The sequence below is a fragment of the Salvelinus alpinus genome, chromosome 29, assembly GCF_045679555.1.
Source record: "Salvelinus alpinus chromosome 29, SLU_Salpinus.1, whole genome shotgun sequence".
NCBI classification, from domain to species: Eukaryota; Metazoa; Chordata; class Actinopteri; order Salmoniformes; family Salmonidae; genus Salvelinus; species Salvelinus alpinus.
The window spans coordinates 23,442,961-23,452,597 of record NC_092114.1 but is presented as its reverse complement, the minus strand read 5'-3'; the positions used below and the strand labels follow the sequence as shown (position 1 = coordinate 23,452,597).

At 39.6% G+C, this 9,637-nt stretch overlaps 1 protein-coding gene across 2 annotated transcripts; it reads right to left on the bottom strand.

The window, feature by feature from the left end:
• Nucleotides 1-238: 238 nt before the first annotated feature.
• LOC139559327 (uncharacterized) lies at nt 239-5,604 on the bottom strand. Of its 2 annotated transcripts, none has more exons than XM_071375228.1 (8): nt 5,500-5,604; nt 4,555-4,619; nt 4,356-4,382; nt 4,006-4,038; nt 3,801-3,836; nt 2,464-2,493; nt 2,308-2,340; nt 239-1,482 (listed from the first exon to the last, which is right to left on the bottom strand). In XM_071375228.1, the coding sequence occupies exons 1-8, from the start codon at nt 5,508-5,510 to the stop codon at nt 1,286-1,288; spliced, it is 432 nt and encodes a 143-aa protein (XP_071231329.1). In that variant the 5' UTR covers nt 5,511-5,604; the 3' UTR covers nt 239-1,285. The 2 variants fall into 2 exon arrangements, with proteins under 2 accessions (XP_071231329.1, XP_071231331.1); XM_071375230.1 differs by having other exon boundaries at nt 239-1,371.
• Nucleotides 5,605-9,637: the final 4,033 nt, after the last annotated feature.

Sequence of the window (9,637 nt, the reverse complement as noted above, 5' to 3'; positions counted from 1 at the left end):
GAAATGATTTAAAGTAGAACACAGTTATCTAGGTTTTACAAGTGAACCAGAATAATACATTTTGAAATGCCAGCAAATCAAGGCCCTTCATTATAAACAAAAAATAATTTTTGTTATTTAGGAATGTATTGTCAATTCATTATTATTATTATTATTATTATTATTATTATTATTATTATTATTATTATTCATTTTTAACAATCCGGCATGGTTCAAGGATGGAAAACAGTCCGAAATATCACTTTGCTCAAAGAGGTTTATTTAGAAAGATATAATGTAAGAAACAGATGTTTACACTTAAACATGTTTTGAAATTGATATTCATCAAACATGTTTCATACATAATGTGTTGAATACTGTGTGTATAAAAATGATGATTAGAAAAAAGAAAGAAACACTTTTGATTGAAACACTGGTTTTGTGTTCGAGAGCAGGGTTGTTTTGAAAGATTATGCACTAAAAGATATGCTGACTGAGGACAGTATAACAGTCTTTGGGTAGGCAGCACCAGTCAAAGGTATCCTCATCAACTCTGAGAGAAATTATGGGATTTCTTTAACCTTTTTCTGTGAAAAATATCTAGTCTTTTCACTTTAGCTAACAACAGTTTGTATTGCTAGTTCGTAACTCCACATTTCCACCAACTGGCTCATGATCAAAATAGCAAGAGTCTCTCTAAAGGCACTGACACACCAGCAGCGTTTGCCAGCCGAGAGTACTTAGCACCTCTGAACAGAGTGCCAGCTGTAATTTGCAAACCGAGTGCAAACCACGCGAAAATGTTGGCAGTCAGACGCCCACCGGCAAGTGGTCCATAAAACACACCACGCCGAACGAACGGCGATCGACATTTGGTGCGGTGTGTGCGCTCATTTAGAAATGGAGGTATTTTCATGGGAGTGAGGTCCTTGCTATTTTGAAACAGGTTGGTGAATTTAGAGCATTTTCAGTGGCTCTTAAGGTCAAGGTCAGTTATGATATTAGGCCTGGTTTTATGTCATCACAATACATTGTTCATTTAATCCTACATTTTATTCACAGAGAAATGCCCATGAGTTTGTATTGAACATACCACTGAGTTTTTTCCACAGACGTTACAGTAAACAATATGTCATGTCTTGCTGACTGTTCTGCTGCTCAAGATACATCAAAGCAGCTTCATCATGTGAATACGGTTCTGTACACCTTCATGTTATGGCATATACAGTAATAGGATACAATATGTTTCTTCTTCTATGCAATTAACTAAAAGTAAATGTTTGCCTCTGTGTGTCTTTTTGGCATTTCACTGCTGACGGCGGGAGGGTCGTGACCTCCTCTTTTGTTGTGGGGCCTTTCTCCGGTTCCCACCTGCTGGCCCAACTAACTTTCCTGAGTTTTGTTGTGGAGCAGGAGTAGGAGGAGGAGGAGGAGGAGGAGGAGGAGGAGGAGGAGGAGGAGGAACATTTATTTTTTTCAGACCTTCATCTGAGCTTTCATCCTCTGAAAGATAAGGAAATGTTCAACTTAATTGTGGAACATGACACACATTTAATTGGTTCAATATTCATCATTTTTGTCCACTTAAAATATCTGGAATGATTCATGTGAGGTATTTATGATTTGTGTTGAAAAGGTGTGTGTGTGAGTGTGTTTCTCGTCCCCACAAGGATAGTAAAACATGGAAAAGGGCTATTTTAGGCTTAGGGGTTAGGTTTAGGGTTATGGGTTAGGGAAATTTGGATTTTGAATGGGAATCAATTGTTTGAGCCCCACAAGGATAGCAAAACAAACATATGTGTGTGTGTGTGTGTGTGTGTGTGTGTGTGTGTGTGTGTGTGTGTGTGTGTGTGTGTGTGTGTGTGTGTGTGTGTGTGTGTGTGTGTGTGTGTGTGTGTGTGTGTGTGTGTGTGTGTGTGTGTGTGTGTGTGTGTGTGTGTGTGTGTGTGTGTGAGAGAGAGAGAGTGTCTGCCACCTCTGGTCTTTTGGCCCTCTCACCCCTCTTCAAAGAGTATTTTAATTAATCCCACAGCACCCCCCTCCCCCGATCGCACCCCCTTCTCATGCCCAACCCACTAAGACTCACACTTGACATTTTCCTCGTCACTAGCTCTGACTTTGCTAATAACTACTTTATTGAGGAAAACTGTACTTCCTATGCCTGTGATAAGTGGTTGTGACCACCTAGCTATCTTAAGATGAATGCACTAACTGTAAGTCGCTCTGGATAAGAGCGTCTGCTAAAATACTTAAAATAAACAATTTTAAAAATGTGTGTGTGTGTGTGTGTGTGTGTGTGTGCGTCCCTGTTTGAATATGGTCTCTTACCCTCCTGGTTCTCAACACTGTTTGCTGCAACACCTACAATAAGGAATGAAAGCACATTCATATAAATGTTATTTTTTTCTCCCCCAGGCATACATTTGTGACTAAATGGAACCCATAGGTCTACGGGTTATATTCCTACACATAAAGGATACCTACCAGGTCCAGTGACCCCATTAGGTTTAGGAGCTGTAGTAGGGAGAGAAATTATGAACATATACTTTAGATATCCACACAATTACTTTTATTTGTTCATTCATAATTGTTATTATACCAGTATTCTTTCAATGGTTTTATTGTGAATACAGAATGACATAAACTCATCATCTTGTCTAACCTCTACACTTGTGCTGCTTACATCTAAGATGAGACATGTTGACATGTTACAGAGCAAGGCATACATTTTCTGTCTAAATAATGTTTTGTTTCTTTTAAAGACATCATATTTTATTGTGTTTAATCTTGTGCTTTTTGACAAACTGTAATTATACTGCATCAGATCATTAAAAAAGCGCCTACCAGCAATCCCTCACTGTAATACTGTGGCATATCTATAAAGAAATTGCAGAAAAACTGCATCATAAAAAACAGTATCACCAGCTATATTGTCTCATTTATGGATTCAACATTTATGGATTGCGTTATTGTCTGCCATCAAGCTTCACTATACAGAGGAAATGTTGCAGGATACAAGAAGTACCACTAGATGGCGATGCAGGACAAAAGGTTCCAGGATCTCTCCTGTTTTGGGCGGTTCTAATGAGTCTGGTTAAGTTAAGGGTTAAAGGTCAGTTTTTGATTTGGGCTAGTTGGTCTGTTTAGCCCTTCCATAGCTCACTTCCAGTGGGAAAATATATGTATATATTTGTTCCTGTGACAGTGACTCCAATCTACACCGAGAGACAGTGAAATCTCTATTTTTTTCTCAGGAACACTCCAGAATGTCCATGCACAGAACAGAACCTCAATTTCTCGCAAGAGCAGGCTGTCACAAAGTTGACAGGCAGTATGTTATAGAACTAGTCATTTAACATCACATCTTTGGCATAGATTTGAAGATTAACATTTTAGTTTTTTCAGCTAATTTTAACTTTCAGTGGGCATGGCTTACCTGTTTATGCTAGACACACTCAAGAGTCGACATAGTTACACCACTATTGTAGCTTCCTCACGCTTTCTTGAGAACATGTATTTATTTGACTTTCAAATAACCAGTCTCGACACCTGCCTGGGTTTACGAACAAGTGTGCCCAGTCTCATGTCACATAGTAATGGGGGGGTCTGTGATTCAGCAGACAAACAACCATCTGACCTGGGTTAGTCAAGACTAGACTACAAGACCCACCAGAGGCTTCGTCCCAGTAATCCACTCTCTTCCTGTGTGCACTCGTACTCTCCCTTCCAGAGTTTGCCCCATGCCTAGACCTCCCCCTCTCCCATAGGTAGGACATCACCCCCACCCCCCACCCCACACACACACTTTCTGCTGTGCTCACCGTTAGGCTGATCCGAGGAGATGGCATTTATGCTCTCTGTGGAAAAAGCAGATATTACCATTATGAACGGGTATATAGACCACAGATTGATTACCGTTATGAATCGGTATATAGAACACATATAGACCACAGATTATGGATTAGACTACAGGCATATTGAGCACTGGTTGTAAAGAGTTAGCCAATGAGGTTATGATGCTCTTACCAGTTGGAGCTTCCTCCGAGGTTGAGTCCTTATCTGTTTGTGAGAAAAGGGAGTGTGGTTCAGAATCAATTAGCAATGGGCCTTTCTTTAAATATTCTATTCATAAAATTTAGATTCAGACAACTTTAATGTCCTTAAAGAGGCAATTCATTTTGCAGCAATCACGATACATACAGACAAAGTCACATTTTAAAAACAACAGATCAAAATAGCAATGGATATTTACAAGCAAGTAGGCTGGGTAAGTGCAGTGCAATTTCAATATACAAATGACTGAATAAAAATGATTTTCAAAGTCACATAAAGGTCAACATAGGAGTTAGGCAAAATCAGAACATTTCTCAGAATACCTGTGGACATGGCTTGGGCAGCATGATCTGAAAGTGTCACACAGAGACACACATAAGCACACATTGTAACCACCATTCACAGATACTGTTAGTAACTCATTAATAACAGGTAATAACTACTTTATGCTAATGTTACTGTACATGCTGTTTTGATTCAGCATCTGTTTTTCTGTATTCAATCATAATTGTCAACACTTACCGTTATTAGTATCGAAGTCAGCTTGTACTAGCAGAACTGCCAGAGAGCAGAAGATGAGAAAATTCCTGGAAACAGAAATTCAAAATTGGAATTTAAAAAACAATGCTAATTGCAGACTAGTTAAAGAAGCAATGGCCTCGACACAGCTGCCTTCTCTGTTTGAGGCTCTTTGACTTTATGCCTGTCTCAGTGATTTTATGACCATCTGTTATTCTGAATTCTAATTTCCAATCACACACCAAATCCTTGTAATCAACAGGCTGCTTTGGGGATATTTTAATTAAGGTGCCAACCGAAGGATCTCTGAAATTATCCACAATTTATTCCCATTGACCTGAGTGGTTCTTTAACCAGTGTATGGCATGGCCATTGTAAAATACCTAAGCCATCCTAATGTGGCGTTTTAAATCCATTTTCTATTGAAAACCCTGGAACCAAAAAAAATCTAGATTGTGAAGGTATAGTGGTATCAAAAAGAGGTAAAGTGTGTAAAAAATAAATATATGTATTTTTTATTTAACTAGGCAAGTCAGTTAAGAACAAATTCTTATTTACAATGACAGCCTAGGAACAGTGGGTTAACTGCCTTGTTCAGGGGCAGAACGACACATTTTTACCTTGTCCGCTCATGGATTCGATCTAGCAACCTTTCGGTTACTGGCCCAACCATCTAACCACTAGGCCACCTGCCGCCCCGGTTATGTGATAATCATTCAAATTAAAGATGTAAACAAAAAAAAAACAGCACTTAGTCTGCTCAATTCTGATATTTTGCCCAATTATTGATCTTTTGACCAATCAGAACAAATCTTTTGCCAATAATTGGAGAAAATATCATAATTGGGCTGTCTGTGTAAATGCAGCCTTAGGGTCCATGATGACATGTCACATTCTGCATCATACACTTAACCTTATAAAAAAGAATGTTAACGATAATACACTTACCTGGTCAACATGCCTTGAGATTAGAGTCTGGATCCTGAATCGTACAGTAGAGGCTTCAATATTGCACTTCAACTGGTCCTGACGCAGAGGATGGTGGTGGCGCTTTTATACCTTTCCCAAAGCCCATTGGAGATGGAAGGAGGAGTGGCCTGCTTATTGTGGAAAACCTGTGAAAGAAGAAAAAAACTGTGTCATACCTATTAGATTTCATTAGTTGCGTGGCTTAATGTACAGATTCATATGTCTCCTACCGACATGCATTCTCTCAAAGGAATCTTATTCCCCCAAAAGGCACATCTAAATATCACAGAAAACCTTTTGTTATATGAGGGTGTTTCTAACATCATATTTCCCTCTCTTTTCTGTGTGTGTTTTTTTATCTGAAGGAGACGTTGCACTACAGTCGCTGTAAAGTTCAGCCTCTACGCTACAGTGACTGTCTGAGGGGGTGTTGGGAACCTGTGCCAAGAAGCAAGGTTAAGGTGGAAACCAGAATGGGCTTAGGGCTCTGGTCAAAAGTATTGCACTAATAGGTAATAGGGTGCCATTTGGGACGTAGCCCTGATGATGGGAAGCTTTGAACAGCCTCTGTCCAGACCAGACTACCTGGCCAGGATTACACACACTGCTTCTCCTGAGAAATGTGTGTATTTCCTGCATTTTAGGCTAGTGGGCGGCAGCATCTCGATAAGGGGAATTCCCTGGTCCCAAATAGGGATCCTAGACTGAAATTTAAGTAAGTAAGTAAGTAATTAAGTAAGGCAAACCCGGACTAGGTGAAGGTCAGGAGGAACAGTCTGATTTTGGTCCAAAAAGTTGGTGAAATAAGGTTACAAGGGTCTGTTTCATTCAAACATAATCCCAAGGACCTAGTTTCTATAGATGGGCTTGATAGACTTAACCAAGATTGTATCAAACTTAACAACAGTCTTAGCTTGGCACAGGCAGATCTTATCCTGTGGTATTCCTCTTCAAACTCTCTACGTACAGTAGCTTATACTACACTCTTAGAAAAAAAGGTGCTATCTAGAACCGAAAAGGGTTCTTCGGCTGCCCCCATAGGAGAACCCTTTTTGGTTCCAGGTAGAAACCATTTGGTTCCAAGTAGAACCGTTTTGGTTTCTATGTAGAACCCTTTCCACATATAGGTCTACATGGAACCAAAAAGGGTTTTACTTGGAACCAAAAAGGGTTCTCCTATGGGACAGCCGAAGAACCCTTTTGGAACCCTTTTTTCTAAGAGTGCACTTTTTAAGTGCAGTGGACGTGGAAGTAAAATCTCGCCTTACAATGCAGACTTCGTGGTCTCAGGGTAGCCTACAGTATATAGTTACTAATGTATGTAGAGTTATGGAGAAGGCCTCAGGCCCTGACTGACCTAAGGATATACTCTTAGAAAACAAGGTGCTAAGTAGAACCATACAGGGTTCTTTGGTTTATCCTCATAGGGGAATCCTTTTTGGTGCTGGGTAGAACCCTTTGCAGAGGTATCTAGAACCACTATAAGGGTTCTTTAAAACAACTACTGTATATGGTTCTACCTAGAACCCTCTACAAAGGGTTCTGTCTAGAATCTTCAATGAAGGGTTCCACTGAGAACCATTTTATCATCTAAAGGTTCTTCCTAGAATCCTCTATGAACGGTTCGACTAGTCTTATTAGCCTTTAAAATTTAATTATTTATGACAATACATTGCATGTATCATAAGGCCTAGTTATACCCTAACACATTGGTGTTAGGAATCTCCTGGTTTACAGGCCACATCAGTTTTGTAGTTTTGTAGAAAAACACGTTATGGAACAGCAGGGACTGTGAAGAGACACACACAAAGGTACAGACATACTCATACACATACATTGTAATATTGTTGTATGGTGGTATTATACATTTTGTATTGTAGATATGTAGTGGTGTAATAATGTTATATGATACTGTTTTATCTTTTGTTTTATATGTAATGTAAGTGCTTTAATGTGTTTGGACCCCAGGAAGAGTAGCTGCTGCCTTGGCAACAGCTAATGGGGATCCATAATAAATACAAATACAAAATCAGGCCTGCAAGTCACATTATGCTGGGTTGCAAAGTGATGCGTGATTTCTTTTGGAATCCAGCTAAAGTTACAATATCCAACATGTGGAATTGTTAATCATCTGCATCCTGCCTTCAGTCAGAATGACTGCCAGGGTAAACTGGAACAACCATCTCAGTTATGGGTGCAATAAATCTAATTACTATCAGATTGGATTAGTTTAGATGGTATGTATCTTTGTATAGCATAAAATGAATCAACCAACCAATGTGCATGTACAAACACATATATTACAGTAAAACAAACAATCCTGAAATCCCCCTGCAATAGAGCATGCTGGGAAATATTGTATATGGTTCTATGTAGAACCCTTCTTGCCTTCCAAAGAATCATCAAAGAACCCTTAATTCCAAAAACAGTTCTTAGGATGTTAAAGGTTCTAGGTAGAACCCTTTGACTTACAAAGAACCCATCTTTTGATCAAAACAGCTATTGGTAGAACTCTATCCTTCTTTCAAGAACCCTTTTGGAACCCTTTTTTCTAAGAGTGTAGTATATGCAGGCCTTTAATACACGAATGCCAAATCCAATGTTGTGTGAAAATATTATGGAACTTATTTCAACAAAACCAGCTATTAATGAATGAAAACTGTTTCCAACAGATAGCAATTTCATAAGTATAGAATAAGAGTAATTAGAGTACAGAAGCTGCGTGTGAACTCATTACCCCAGTCTGAATACAATGGCAACACTGACATTGCTCTCTGGAGAATGAAAGGCAAATTTGAGCCCCAGACTGCGGTAAAGTTTGCCCCATGTGCATCCAAAATAACCTGAAAAAGATGAGAAAGAAATCCAGCACTACCTGCGCGGACATGGTCAATTTCACAAGCTCATGCAGCTAAGACTAATGCCCTTGTAAGCCCCCCCCCCCCCCCATTCGCATCTCGTCCACCGCCGTCATCCGATCTGCGGGATTATTTGCTTTTTATCAGACGGAACAAATGCCAATGGAAATGAATTGGCCGTCCTCAGACAAGACAGGAAGTCTAACCATCTGGGTTTTACCTTTCCTGGCTTTCTATGGGGGAGCCGACGCAAAAAGGAAGGCTCCTCTCCAGAGCAGAACAGAGGTTAGAGCACTGATAATGGGAGAAAGTAGTCCCCCTGTAGTACAGTTACATCTCACACGTCCCCTTGCTTTGGTATTTAGGCCTGCTCTGGCCCAGGTATCAAAGGAGTCCTCTGTCTGCTCTCACTAAAAGGATTTCTCTCTTTAAGTGTAAAAGGATAATTAGCTGTTTCTCTCTCTCTCTCACATTATGGATCCCCTGATCAGGCCGATGGGAGCTGTCTTTTCAAGGCAAACATTGGCCTGGAAAGCCTTTTGAAAGTTGGTAAGGTCAGATTTACATGTGTATAGGGAGGAGGAAGCCCATGAGTGCAATGGACTACTAGGGTTCCATCCCAAGCACTGAAAGGACTGGGACCCAACTTCACTTTTAATTAGGGATCGTCATACAGTAAGAAAATAAGAAGACTACAGTACTGCATATCAATGACAGTGGCAGTGACCCCTCTTAGGGAAAGTTCATGAGATTGTAAACACATTATACGGAACTCATTGACCTTCACTATTTTTTATGTATGGTTTATTAAACAACATACAAATCCTTGAGTATGGACCTTATACACTGGCCTCTACTAAGGTCTCACCTCACAAAAAAAGTGGGGGGAAAGAAATTACGATATTCTTGATATTAATTACAAACCACAATATTATTTTTCAAGACAACATATTGATTTACTCGACTTTTACTGTAAAAATCTGTTTTGAAGACAATGTGATGACAGAAGACAAGAGCACAACACTCTCGGGTCTCCAGTGTCCTCTCAAATACTATTAAATAAGATCGTTCGGTGCCAACTTTAGAAATTGCCTATAAAAATTTGGCCGCAATTTTCAGAGCTCTCCATCACCATGAAAAATTAGACCCTTCGACCAGCACATACCAGACAGGATTTATTCAACTGGGAATGGTATTGAATATCTAAAGTGTCACACATAGGCCTAGAATTAACCTGAATCATGATGCATTGTCTTTAT

What these genes read in the sequence shown, in the direction of transcription:
- LOC139559327 (XM_071375228.1), bottom strand. An exon ending in CTCGGAGGAAGCTCCAACTG is followed by an intron (nt 3,837 to 4,005) that starts GTAAGAGCATCA and finishes CTTTTTCCACAG; the next exon opens with AGAGCATAAATGCCATCTCC. An exon ending in TAATGGGGTCACTGGACCTG is followed by an intron (nt 2,341 to 2,463) that starts GTAGGTATCCTT and finishes TCCTTATTGTAG; the next exon opens with GTGTTGCAGCAAACAGTGTT.